Here is a 13,588-nt window from a genome sequence, read left to right as displayed (position 1 = left end):
TTTCCTTGGTGGCTTTTGATGTTGAGTTCTAATTTTATTCCCTTGGGTCTGAGAGAATGCAATGTATAACTTCATTGTTTCTGAATTTGGACAAGTTTGCTTTGTGGCCTAAAATGTGGTATATTTTGGAAAATGTTTCATGTGCTGGTGAGTAAAACGTGTATTCTGATGCTGCTGGGTCAAATATTCGGTAGATGTCTGTTAAATCTAGTTATCTATGCAGTTGTTTAGATCTGCAGTTTCTCTGTTGAGTTTTTGCCGAGTCCATCTATCTAGTGGGGAAAGTGGTGTGTTAAAGTCCCCAACAATTAATGTCTTTGGATCTATGTGGGATTTGAGGGAAAGTGGTGTTTCTTGGATAAATTTGGTGCTCCGTTGTTTGGCAAATAGATATTTAGAATTGTAATATCCTCCAGAAGGAGAGATTCCTTAATTAGTATGTAGCAACCTTCTTTATCTTTTTTCATGAATTTTAATTTGAAGTCTATTTTATCTGATATTAGGATTGCAACTCCTGCCTGTTTATGGGGGCTGTTTGCTTGGTATATTTTTTTCCAGCCTTTCACATTGAAAATGTGTTTGTTTTTATGGGCAAGATGTGACTCCTGCAGGCATCAGATAGAAGGATCTTGCTTTTTAATCCAACTAGACAGTCTATTTTGCTTATTTGGAGAGCTAAGCCCATTAATGTTGAGAGATAGGATTGAGAGGTATTTGGGAGATCCTTCCATTTTATCCACCTTCTTGGGGGCTGCAGCAACTGGGTTGTTTTTATGGTTCTTGGATTCTCAGTTTGGGTGCAGTTTCTTGGCTTTTATTGTGGTCTTGTTAGTTTTCCATGTGTAGGACATCTTTAAGAATCTTTTGTAGGGCTGGTTTGGTAGAGATATATTCTTTCAATTTTTCTTTGCTATGGAAGGTTTTTATTTGACCTTTGGTTATGAAGGAGAGTTTAGCTGGGTACAGAATTCTTGGTTGATAGTTGTCTGTCTTTAGGGCATAGCATACATCATTCCAGGCTCTTCTTGCTTTGATTGTCTCTCCTGAGAAATCTGAGGTGATTCTAATTGGTTTCCCTTTATACCTGATTGATCTTTTTCTCTTTGACAGGTTTAAGGATCTGTTCCTGGTCTTAATTGATCCTCTGTGGATTATAATGTGATGGTGGGATGTCCTATTCTGGTCTGGTCTATTTGGAGTTCTAAAAGCTTCTTGTATCTGAATAGGCCTATCTTTTTGCATGTTTGGGAAGTTCTCTGCTAGGATCCTGTTAAACAAATTTCCTAGACCATTAACTTCTGTCTCTAGGTGATCCTCTCCACCCATTATCCTCAGATTAGGTCTTCTGATGGTGTCTTCCAAGTGTTGAATAGATCTATCGTATTTCTTGGATTTGTATTTGATCATTGTATTTTCTTTCTCTATAATATATAGGCTGTCTTCTATTCCTGAAACTCGATCTTCTGCATGGTCTAACCTTCTATCAAGACTTCCTACTTTTTTTCTTTCTTTTCCTTCTAGTTGATTGGCTTTGATTGCTTCAAATTCTTTGTTGGAGCTTTGTTTTAGATCTTGTATGAACGTCTCTACTCTCTTAATTTGGTGTTCAGTGTTTATTCTCAAATCATTTAGTTGATTGGTTATGCTTTCTCGGACTCAGATTCCTTTTGTTGGGCTCCATTCAGCATTCCCTTTTTGGTCTCCCTGACTTCTCTCAGCTCTCTGTTTATGGATTCCATGAATGCCTTTAGTGATCTTTCTGTATAGTCATCCTGCTTTCTCAATTCCTTCATTACTCTTTGATTAGCTTCTTCATGTTCTCGCAGTTCTCTTTGAGTGTTCTCAGCCTGCTCACGCCATTCCTGACTTTCTCTTTGACTGATCTCAGCCTGCTTATGCCATTCCTTTATTTCTCTTTAGTGTTCTCAAGCTGCTCATGCAATTCCTGTATCAATATTTGAGTGATTTCCTCACGCTCATGAGATTCCTGTATTGACCTATGTTTTGCCTCCTCTCTCTCCCTATCATGCTCATGCAGTGTCTTTTACAGGTTTTCAATCTTTTCACTTACCATGTTTACCAGTAGTGTTTGTAGTGCTTTTTGGGAACTCTCCTCTGGATTATTCATTATCTGTGCTGTTCCCTGATTATTATGAGTTAGAGTTGAGGGACCCGGACTTGCCATTTTTCTTGTGTTTTTCCGGGTTCCTCTGCCCATTTGGGATGAAAGTAACACCAGTTTTGTGCTAGCACACTATTTTAAGGCAAGCATCAACCAAAGTCTGTAGTTGCACAGTCAGAAGTCTGCAGATACAATCTAGTTCAACAGATATACCTATTCAACATCAAAATACTATGTATTAATGGGCTTACGAACCACAAAGAAGAATTTGGGAAACAGAAATTATTAGGTTTAGGGAGAGATATGGGTAAAAATAGGCATAGAGGGATGTGGAAAGGCAGTGGGAGAGTTAACAACTAAATCATTATATCAAAGTGGGAAATAGGTTGGATAGAATGATAGTAGAGAGAGAGAAAAAAAGAAGAGAAAGAAAAAAAGAAAAAATAGACAACAAAAATTAAAAATTAAGAAGTGCAACACTTAAAAATTATGCAAATTTGAGAACATAATATTCAGAGAAGAACGTGGATAGAATAAGAGAAGGGGAGGGATAGAAAGGAGACGTGAAAAACTTAAAAATAAAAATGCTTAAAACATTATATAGGTATAAAGAGGTAGTACTGCTATTAAGGAATTTAAGTCTAAGATGTTTTAAATTGAGTAATAAATTTCTGGATTAAGTGTGTACACAATGGGCCCAAGGTCTAATAATCAACTATGGGTATATGAGGATGAGCAGAACAGCAATTAAGTCACGCAAAGAAGAATGAAAGAGAAGAAAAAGTGAAAAGTATGAGAAGGAAAGAAAAAAAAAGGATCAAATGGTCAGTAGAGCTAAACAAAAAATATTTTTTAAGAAGAAAAACAGAAAAAAAGTACACACAGATATACCCCTAAAATAAAAATTACAAGAGGAAGAAAAAAAAGTTAATAGAAAACAAATTTTTTAAGATAAAAATTTAAAATTTTTAAAAAGTTTTAGAAAAAAAATTTATAAAAGGTAAAAAAAAAGAGTTATTTAATTTTTTTTTGGGGGGGGAGATTGGAAGATCCTATATCTCCCTTGTGTCCATAACCAGTCTCTTGTAGGAGTCTCTGGTCTGCTTGTGGTGTTTGATTTTCCTGTGGCTTGGTAGGTTTCCTAAGTCAGTTTGTTTGAGCAGGCAGAAAAATGCTCTAGTTTACCCAGGATTTTGTGATCCTCCTCCCAGGCTAGTTCAATGGTAGGGAGATCTGCTTTGAGTATCATAAAAGAGGGAGATGGCTGTTTCCTCTAGTTTGGAGATGCTGTGATGAGGCTAGGTTCTGGGTAGAGTTGAGGCCTTTCAGCAAACAGTAGCTTTTCCCTGAGGGGCTAGCTTCTGAGACACTCACAGAGCCCAGCCTGGAGCCATTCTCAGGGTTTATGTTTACTGAATTTCAGTTGATTGTCAAGGGTGCTGCAGGGAGGAGCAGCCTCTGGCTCTGTTTACCCAGTGAAGAAAGCCACTCTTGGGGCTGGTGGCCAGAGCCGGTGACTTTTCCCTGGGTGGATTTGAGCCTGGAAGGTCAGGTCAGGTTCCTGTGACCTGCTAAATGACTCTTGTTTTCTTCCAAGGCCTGAGTTGGAGCTGGCTGCTCAGCCAGGCCTTTGTCAGTATCAAAGATGGAGATCTCCAGTAGTGGGGGAGGGGGACTTCCCTCCTCTGCTCCCTGAGGAGTAAGGATGTCAGGCTTCTACTCATGCTGGAGTCTTGGTTCCTGGGTCCTCTCTGGTCTGCAAACTGCAGGATGAAGATGTCTGCTCCTTGTCAGTTCTTGCTGGTGTTAAGTAGAATCCGTTCCCCAACTGCGTCAGGTGCCTTTGTCCCAGACTCTCTGTGTGGCAGGTATGCCGCCACCACAGCCTCGGCTGCTGGCAAGTGCTCAGATCTGTCTCCTAGACTGGATTTTCTCTCTCTGGCCTAACTCTCTGTCCTGTGATGGCACACTTGGTGTGATTCTCTGGCTTAGGACTGTTCACTGGAACACTAAAACTGCTTTCTATGTGAGAGCTTGTTTAGCCTCCAGCTTCTCCTCCACCATCTCCCCGTCCATCTTTTATTTTTTCTGATTCTTAAAGAAATACATCTATTGTATTGTGCTCTTAATTCTGGCTTTCATTCTTTTTAAATTTGTAAACATATAACTTAATTACTACCTTATTTACTATAATTATCTTTATCCATACATGAAGGCAGTATTTAATAATTATCATTTAAAAAGATGTAAAATGTGTACATTCCTGTTATCAACAAATAAGATCTATTCTTTATTTTAATAGATTGACACATATGGAACCATCTGTTTACTCTCTCCTATTATCAGAAATCAAAACCTGGAATATTCACTTAACTTTTTTAATGTTTAACTTGTTCACCGGTAAAGGGGAAAACTAGAAGATTATCTCTATGATCCATTTTTTAAATAGAAGAATCTCATAATAAAGCTAGTAGAAAAGCAAAGGAGGGCCTCAGTGGAATGCCTACGAGAACAAATTCAATGGCTTAGCTGAGAACAGAAGCATATCTTCACATCCAAACCAGCTCTCAATTAAGAACATTCCCCTGGCTGTTTCTCAATCTTATTTTCAGACCTGTACATCAATATATCAGAAACACCAATTTTCCTTCAAATTTAAAAAAAACTGTAAGGGAAAATTTCCATAACATTAAACTCTCATGTGTTAATGTTTTTCTTTTGTGCAATGAGGCAATTTCTAATGCCGGGTAAGTTTACCATTTAACCTAGCTATTCTACTTCTAGAAAGGTTTTCTTAGGATATCATTTAAAAAATGCAAAGTGGATGGGGGTTAATATTTCAATATTTAAAAAATGGAAATGCCCAACACATGGACCTAGGAAAATAATGTCTGTCAATGTGGTACAATATAATATTCCAATCTCAGACATGACAATAATACTACTCTGAAAGAATGCTCAGAGCATATTGAAATAAAATCAGGCTGAAAATAATATTATAACATTTTCTTGTTTTGAGGTACATGTAAGTAGATGAAGAGAGTAGTAAGAGCATGAAAAAGTGATTTTGGAGGAAGGGGAGGGGAACTAATAAGCAATCATACAATAAGATTGTCTATAAAAATAAATACCAGAATCTTGGCACAGTAATGCAGTTCTTCCTTTTTTACTTTTAATTTTTTTAATTAATGCTACTTTTATTTTATATATTTTGTATTGTAAAGATACTATACAGAGAGGTTACAATTACATGAGTAAGGTAATGAATACATGTCCTATCAAGCATTGTTACCCCCTCCTTTGTTTGTCCCCTACCATCCCAACCCTCTCCACCTCCCCAAATCCTCCCTTGCACGTCCCCCCTCCCAGCCCACTAGTTGTAAAGTTAATTTGCAACGTAGGGTCTTGTAATCTCATTGTTACAGTGAATCAACCTGTATCCCTATTTAAGCATTTTGTTTTTTTCCCTTCCCCTCCCCAAATCAGAAAAATGTATATACAAGATGCAGGGGATCAGAATCAAATACAGTGAAAACAGGGGTTATACCATGGGAGAAGATCATACAAAAGAAACAAAAAAAATCACATAGCACATTATAAGTACATTTAAACAACAGCAAGAAAGATAAAACCACTTGTATCCCTATCTTGGGGTTCATTTTGCTTAGCATCATCTTATATTGTCATGTACACATAGTTTTTTACCTTTTCTGCTTTTCCTAGACTTATACTAGTTGTTGCTAGACATATACTAGTTGTTACTAGTTGTTCCCCATGGGAGACCATGGGACCTATGTTTTTTTTGGGCCTGGTTTACTTCACTTAATATAACTTTTTCCAAGTCTTTACATTTCCTAACAAATGGGGCAGTGTCATCTTTCTGAGAGAGGCACAGAATTAGAAAAAAATTATATACATATATATCACATTTTCTTGATCCATTCATCTACTGAGGGGCATCTGGGTTGGTTCCATATCTTAGCTATGGTGAAAATGCTGCAATAAACATAGTTGTGCTGGTAGCTTTAGTGTGACCTTGTTCGTGATCATTTGGGTAAATGCCCAAAAGTGGGATTGCTGGGTCATCGGGGAGCTCTATGTGGAGTCTTTTGAGGAACTTCCATACTGCTTTCCAAAGTGGTTGAACAAGTTCACACTCCCACCAACAATGCAGTAGAGTTTCCTTTTGGCCACATCTGCTCCAGCATCTGTTGTTATTAGACTTCTTGATTATAGCCATTCTAACTGGGGTGAAGTGGAATCTCAGTTTTGTCTTGATTTGCATTTCTTTTATGGCAAGAAAAGTTGTGCATTTCTTCATGTGTCTATTGGCCATTCTTATGTCTTCTTCAGGGAAGTCTCTCTTTTAAGTCTTTAGCCTATTTGTTATTTGAGCTGTTCTTTCTTTGAGGATTTGTTGTTGGGGGATTTAGATTTTTGAGTTCTAAGTATATTTTAGATATGAGGCCCTTGTCTGTTGTATGGCTAGTGAAGATCTTTGCCCAATCTGTGGGCTTTCTATTTATTTTGTTAGCTATGTCCTTTGCCATACAAAAGCTCTGCAGTTTCATGTAATCCCCTTTGTCCAGCCTTTCTTTGATTTGTTGTGTTTCTGGGTCTCTATTAAGAAAAGTTTGGCCTGTGCTAAGGAACCCTATGGTTTCTCCTATTCCTTCCTGTAATGTTTTCAGGGTGTCTGCTTTGACTTCTAGGTCTTTGATCCATTTGGAGTTGATTCTGGTGAAGGGTGATATAGAAGGAGCTAGTTGTAGCTTTCTACAGTTGTTTGTTTGGTTTTTTTTTTAATTGTATTTTTTTTGTCTTTTCTTTTTTGGTAGTGGGGATCGAACCCAGGACGTTGCGCTTGCTAGGCAAGCGCTTTGCCACTGAGCTACATCCCAGCCCCTTTCTACAGTTGTTTAACCAATTTTGCCAGCACCATTTACTGAAGATGCTGTCTTTCTTCCATTCTATTTTTTTAGCTCCCTTATCAAAGATTAGGTGCTATAGGTCTGTGGGGTCATTTCTGGGTCTTCAGTCCTATTCCTTTGGTCCCCAGGTCTGCTCTTCTACCAGTACCAAGCTGTTTGGATTAGTATAGCTTTGTGGTAGAGTTTGAAATTTGGTATTGATATTCCTTCAACAGTCTTCTTTCTGCTAAGGATTATTTTTGCTATTTGGGGTCTTTTATTGTTCCACATGAATTTTTGGGTTGCTTCTTCTATTTCATTGAAGAATGAGGTTGGGACATTGATAGGTATTGCATTGAATTTGAAGATAGCCTTTGGCAGTATTACCATTTTCATGATGTTGATCCTCCCAATCCATCTCCTCCACCATCTTCCTCTGGAATCTAATTTCAATTTTTATTTTAAAGGTGATAAACAGAGATGTTACATATGTCAAGTATTGAGTCCTTTTCTTTTTTTCCATTTCTTTTTTGCACAATGGTGTAATTCTTTAAGCCTAAATACTCAGTATATGGAGATGGAGAAAATCAAAGTTTGAGGCCAACTTAAGAGAATAAGTTAGTAAGATTCCCAATTCAACCAACAGCTGAGCATAGTGGCAACTGCCTGTCATCCCTGCTACACAGGAAGCATAAATAGAATAATTATGATCCAAGTCAACCAGACAAAGACACAAGATTCTATTTTAAAAGTATCCAGAAAAAGGATGGAAGTTTGACTCAAGTGGTAAGAATCTGGCTAGCAAGGATAGGACGTGAGTTTAAATCTCAGTACTTCCAGATAAATAAAGACTAAAAAATTAGCACTAGAAAGTATATAATGCTGATCTCTGAATTTACTTGTGAGATTTAAAAGGGAGGTGAATATGTAAGTAGAATTGTTTGTGAGTATATAGACTCACTTGCATATATTATTAGAAAATTATCTTCAAAATAAACATTTGTTTATGCTTTCAGTCAATTTCACATACTAGCAAAATAAAATGCTCTAAGATATTTTGAATTAAAAGAAATGTATTTTTTCTTTAATAAACCTTTGATTGGAAAGCGAAGGCACTATAAAAATTTCCAAACAGGTATATCCACCCAGAAGAACATATGAAAACACTCTAATAAGGTATGTCTGAAATTGCTTCTAATATTCTAATCAGAAAATTAATATATAGTCACTCCCAATTATTTCATCAAATATCTACCAATAATGCTTCCAAAACTTTATTAAGAAATAAATAAGTGGATAAATGAAAAAAATAATAAACATTCTAATTAAAAGCTACCCATCAGCATACTAGCTATAAAATAATTGTAAACCATCCAATCCTAACAATTCTAAGGTCTATGAGTTGAAGGATGGTGTAGAAGAATTCCAAATTCATTGGTCATTAAAGGAAGTTCAAGTATTCAATTCTTATGGATCCAGAAATACAAAAATAAGTTCTAAGAATTTGTCCTCTATATGAAAATGAAGATAATCTGAAAAAGACACCTAAGTAATGTGACTCTGTCTCTTACCTTATTGCATAAGTAGAAGCTGTGACCATGAGAAACAGCACCAGGACCATGCAGACTCCAGTCAGGCCAGGAACTACAGATTAAAAGGAAGAGTACACAAGTCCATTTTAAGTCAAATCATACTTTCAAAAAGTACAAAACAGTACCTTAAAATCCAAAAAAACTATGCTATGCCACAAAAAAACAAGATTCAAATTACATATCTTAAATGTATCTTCCCTTCAAACAAGACTTCTATAGAAATCAGCCCAGTTTCAAAATACTTGAGTCACTTTTCATTTTTCAGTAAAAGAGTCCATTTCTATGTTCTAAAATACCATACTCAGAGTAGTGAATGTGTACTTAGGTCTGCAAATATAAATTATACACAATATCAGTGACTACTGCCAGGGCAGAAGAACACCCTTTCTGTATTTTTCCCCATCCTCTACTCAATCTCTCGTATTCTTCCTTCTCACCCTTTTCCAAGCTACTGGTTTCCTCAGTTTCTAGTTCAGATAACTTAATTTGGACTATCTGAAATAATTTTAAATAAAAATGTCTTGGGGTACATTTTGCTTAACATTATCTCATGTGGTCATATGTACATAGCCTTTGATCTTCTTTGCTTATCCTAGACATGTCTAATCATTGCAAACAAGGGAAACCATGGGACCTATGTTTCTTTGGGCCTGGCTTACTTCACTTAAGATGATTTTTTCCAAGTCTTTCATTTTCTAACAAATGAGGCAATGTCATTCTTTCTGATGGAGGCATAGAATTTGAGATAATGTTAAGCAAAATGTACCCCAAGAAGGGACACAAATGTTTTTTTTTGTCTTTCTTGCTAGTGTTTTTAATGTACTTACAATGCACTATGTGATTCTTCTGTTTCTTTTCTATGTTCTTCCCCCATGGTATAACCCCTGTTTTCACTGGATTTGATGCTGGTGTTCTGCATCTTGAAGACACATTTTTGTAATTTGGGGAGGGGAAGGGATATTGGGGAATGCTTAAATGGGAATGCAGGCTGACCCATTGCAATGATGAGATGTACAGGACACTATGTTGAAAACGAACTTTACAATGTCAGGGTTGGGGGGGAGTGAGAGGAGTTGGGAAGGTGGGGAGGGAAGTGATGGGGGGGGAACAAAGGAGGAGGTAAAAATGCTCGATATGAAATGTATTCATTACCCTACTCGTGTAACTGTAACCCCTCTGTACAACATTTTTACGATAAATATATATTTTAAAAAAGAAAAATGTATATTTTAAACTAAAGCTTTTTCAAAAGCCACACATGCAAGAAAGAATTATATATCTGAAAAAGAAAGCAATGAAAAGGACCATGCTGAGCAAAATACAATACATTTCACAATAAAATACCATGATATAGTCAAAGAAAGAAAGAAAGAAAAGGAAGAAAGAAAGAAGGTAGGAAGGAAGAGGGAGGAAAGAATGAGAGAAGGAAGGAGGGGAGGAGAAGAAAGGGAAGGAGGGAGGAAAGAAGGAATAAAGAAAGGATAGGCAATTAAAACAGTATGGGGTATGCTTGGAGGCACCAGTGAGCAAGGTATAGGTTAACAAGGGGATGAATCAGGATAAATATTGCCAGAACAGTTTTTTTCCCCAAGTATAAAAATAAGACAAGAAAACCTGTTTAAAGAAAGAGGGGTAAAGAAGAGTGAAACAGAGGAAGAGACTTAATGAAATTTATATGCATACATGTATACACTCATTTATGTATGTATATGTATTAATTCCATTGTGTATATTTCAATATATCTGTTTATTTCAATGTATGTATGTATTCCAATGGATGCACACATATATGAATAAACATACATGCTGAAATAAACATACACAGATTGTATATGTGTGTAGAAATGTCACCATGTAACCTTTCTTTGTATAATGAATGTATGCTAATATGAACAAAGAATTGTAGATTTTAAGAAAAATTACTGCATTGATATCTTAACATTTGCAGACATATTTCTTTTTAGTATGGAAAAATATATTCTAGCATAATGAAAAACACAAAATGTGTAAACATCTTGTCAAACTTAATAACACGATCACTATACATTTAGTGTTTGACCCTATAAAGTGTCTCAAAAGAATTACTGATGAACCATAAATTGCAAGTAAAATATCAATAGTATCTTTTTTGCTATATTTTCACTACTAAATTTAATATCTTATCCAGGTTATACTTTTTTACTCTTAAAATCACACTAACAATGTTAAGTTCTAAAGGCTCTGAGAGACTCTTAAATTAGAACACAAAGTAAGACTGCTAAAACAATTGTCTCTGGAGAAGTACACACTTCACTTATCTTCTAGGCAAGGTACTCCCTATGAAACAGAGGGGATACTGAGACTGTGAGCTACTTGTAGAAGCAAACAAGCTGGGTGCAATCTAAGAACTATAGATATGAACTGCTTGGATCCCAGAGGTTTAGAATCACTGAAAAAATAACATTGAACCCTGATTACAATAGAAAAATATTCCACATAAAGAGAAAGCCAGGGGAATGATGAAAGATTCAATCTTTCGATTCTTCACTCTTGAGTACTTTCTTCTGCTCTCTTTCCCCAAAACATAGATTTAGAACCCTTAGGTAATATGTTTCCTGATATACTAAGACTAAGTCATGTCTTCCTAGGCTATTTTCTTTCCCATTATCTTTTCCATTTTCTCCACAGAAGTGCTCACTTCCTGAAGATAAGAGAAGAAAATAATCTAGTTTACACTAAAGATAAAAGGTTCAGAAAGAATCCTGTTTAAAAAAAAATAGCATGCCCTTGAGCTGGTCATATGTGGCTCACCTCTATAAACCCAGTTATGTGGGAGGTGGCAATTAGTTAGTACAATGCCAGCTGGAACAAAATATTAGTAACATTCCATCTTAACAACACCAGGAACGGAGATGCACATCTGCAATACCACCTACATTGTAGGCAAAGGTAGAAGGATCATAGTTCAAGGCCAGTCTAGTGAAAGCATTTGACACTATATGAAAAATACACTAAAGCAAAAACAATAAGGTTTATGCAAGTGATGGGGCACCTATCTAGCAAGTATTGCTGATGGAGTATCATGGCCTCAGAATAACCTAGCTACTGCACTGCCAAGCTTTTGCAGAAACAAACATTTAACCACATAGAGACTTGCTTAATATTGTGCATAGCTGTTTATTTTTAATAGTCAGGTTATGCTTAACTGAGACATCAGTCAACATATGAATGGAGAAGGACCTGTAAAATTATCTTTGCCAGAAAGCTCACCAGTAATAACCCCCTCATAAGTGTTGACATAATAAGCAACCACGTTAGACAGAATAAAAGAATCCAGTTTGTCTCACCCCACAAAAAATATAGAAAATCCACATCATTCTTTAGTGACAAAAAGCAGATCAGTTTTGACAAGGGGTAGAGGACAGAAAACATTGTTCAGGAACACAAAAATTTGGAATGCACTAATGGAAATGTTTGCCATCTTGATGTTGCTGATAGTTTGACATGATTTGTAATATGTGTGTATGTATGTATATTAAAGCCAATCAAATTCTATTCTTCACATGTATGTGTAATGTAGTAAACCTCAACTGTAAATTGATAAATTAGAAGAGGAATGAAAGAAGGTTGTTCTCCCTGATTTTAAGTAACTAAAAAAATAGACCCTTACTCAACCAAATGATTAACTATTTGTTAGACTCTAAAATGGCTACACTACATGAAATTTGTAGTTGGAAAAGTCTCTGCAATGTTTTTATTGGATCTGTACTAATATTATATAAAGTTGTTTCCTTGTAGTTTTCTATGTAGTTAAGAACACGTAGTTAAGAACTCATAGTTGGGGCTGGGAATGCGGCTTGGTGGTAGAGTGCTTGTCCAGCATGCATAAGCCTCAGTATCACATATACAGAAAAAGCCATACATGGTGCTGTGGCTCAAGTTGGAAGAGTGCTAGAGTGCTAGCCTTGAGCAAAAGAAGCTCATGGACAGTTCCCAGGACCTGAGTTCAAACCCCATGACTGGAAAAAAAGAACATGTAGTTAAGATTAGAATGGGAATGTCTGTAAATCACCTCATTAGAAGGACATATGAAAAAAATGGGTACCAAAGTGTATTGTTGAACACTAATTGGAATTTATATATACATTACTCACAAATGCCAGCATCATATGGTGGTTCATGACTAAAAGCCCAACTACATACAAGATAGAGATGGGAGTATTGTCGTTGTAAATGTTAGCAAGCCCCTACCTCAAAAACAGGCTGGATCTGGTAGCGTACAGTTGTAATCCATTATAAGAAATACAGCCTGGCACTGGTGGCTCACACCTGCAGTCCTAGCTACTCAAGAGGCTGGATCTGAGGATCATGGTTCAAAGCTAGCCCAGGAAAGAATGTCCATGAGACACTTATCTCCAATTAACCATCAGAAAAGTGGAAATGGCACTGTGTTTCAAGTGATAGAGCACTTGTTTTGAGCTGAAGAGCTGAAGGACAGCACCCAGGCCCAGAGTTCAAGTCCAATGACCAACAACAACAACAAAAATGAAATATAACAGTAGGAGGAACATGGTCCAAGATTGACCTGGGCAAGAGCAAAGGACCCTGAATGTGACATAAAGTGGTAAAGCACTTGCCTCATAAGCACAGTGCCCTGAGCTCAAAAAACCATAGAACTAAAACAAAACAAAACAAAAATCATAATCATCCACTGAAGAGTACTAAGACATGGCAGTGTATTAGAGTCATTTAGGAATGCTAATATCAAAACCTCCATCTAAACTTATTTCTTCAAATGTATTGTACCAATGAATTTATTTTAGAGCAGAACATGGCACTTATATTGAAAATCATAGCGGTATAGAATGGTTAACTTCAGCCATTTTAATATGAAATAGATCCAGATCTCCCAATGGTCTATAGATTTTGAGTTTATGGTATTATTACTGTTCCTAGGCAAAACTCTAATGTTTCTTAATCTCTTG

At 36.4% G+C, this 13,588-nt stretch overlaps 1 protein-coding gene across 1 annotated transcript in view; it reads right to left on the bottom strand.

The window, feature by feature from the left end:
• Window positions 1-13,588, bottom strand: part of LOC106000544 (NADPH oxidase 4-like) — a 136,614-nt gene that overhangs the window by 49,019 nt on the left and 74,007 nt on the right. Inside the window, exon 7 of the mRNA XM_013035821.1 lies at window positions 8,604-8,676. Within this exon, the coding sequence (XP_012891275.1) occupies window positions 8,604-8,676 (73 nt within the window). The remainder of the gene's footprint in view (window positions 1-8,603; window positions 8,677-13,588) is intronic.

Source organism: Dipodomys ordii, unplaced genomic scaffold, assembly GCF_000151885.1.
Source record: "Dipodomys ordii isolate 6190 unplaced genomic scaffold, Dord_2.0 Scaffold222, whole genome shotgun sequence".
Taxonomy (NCBI): Eukaryota; Metazoa; Chordata; class Mammalia; order Rodentia; family Heteromyidae; genus Dipodomys; species Dipodomys ordii.
This window is presented reverse-complemented; position numbering and strand designations above follow the sequence as displayed.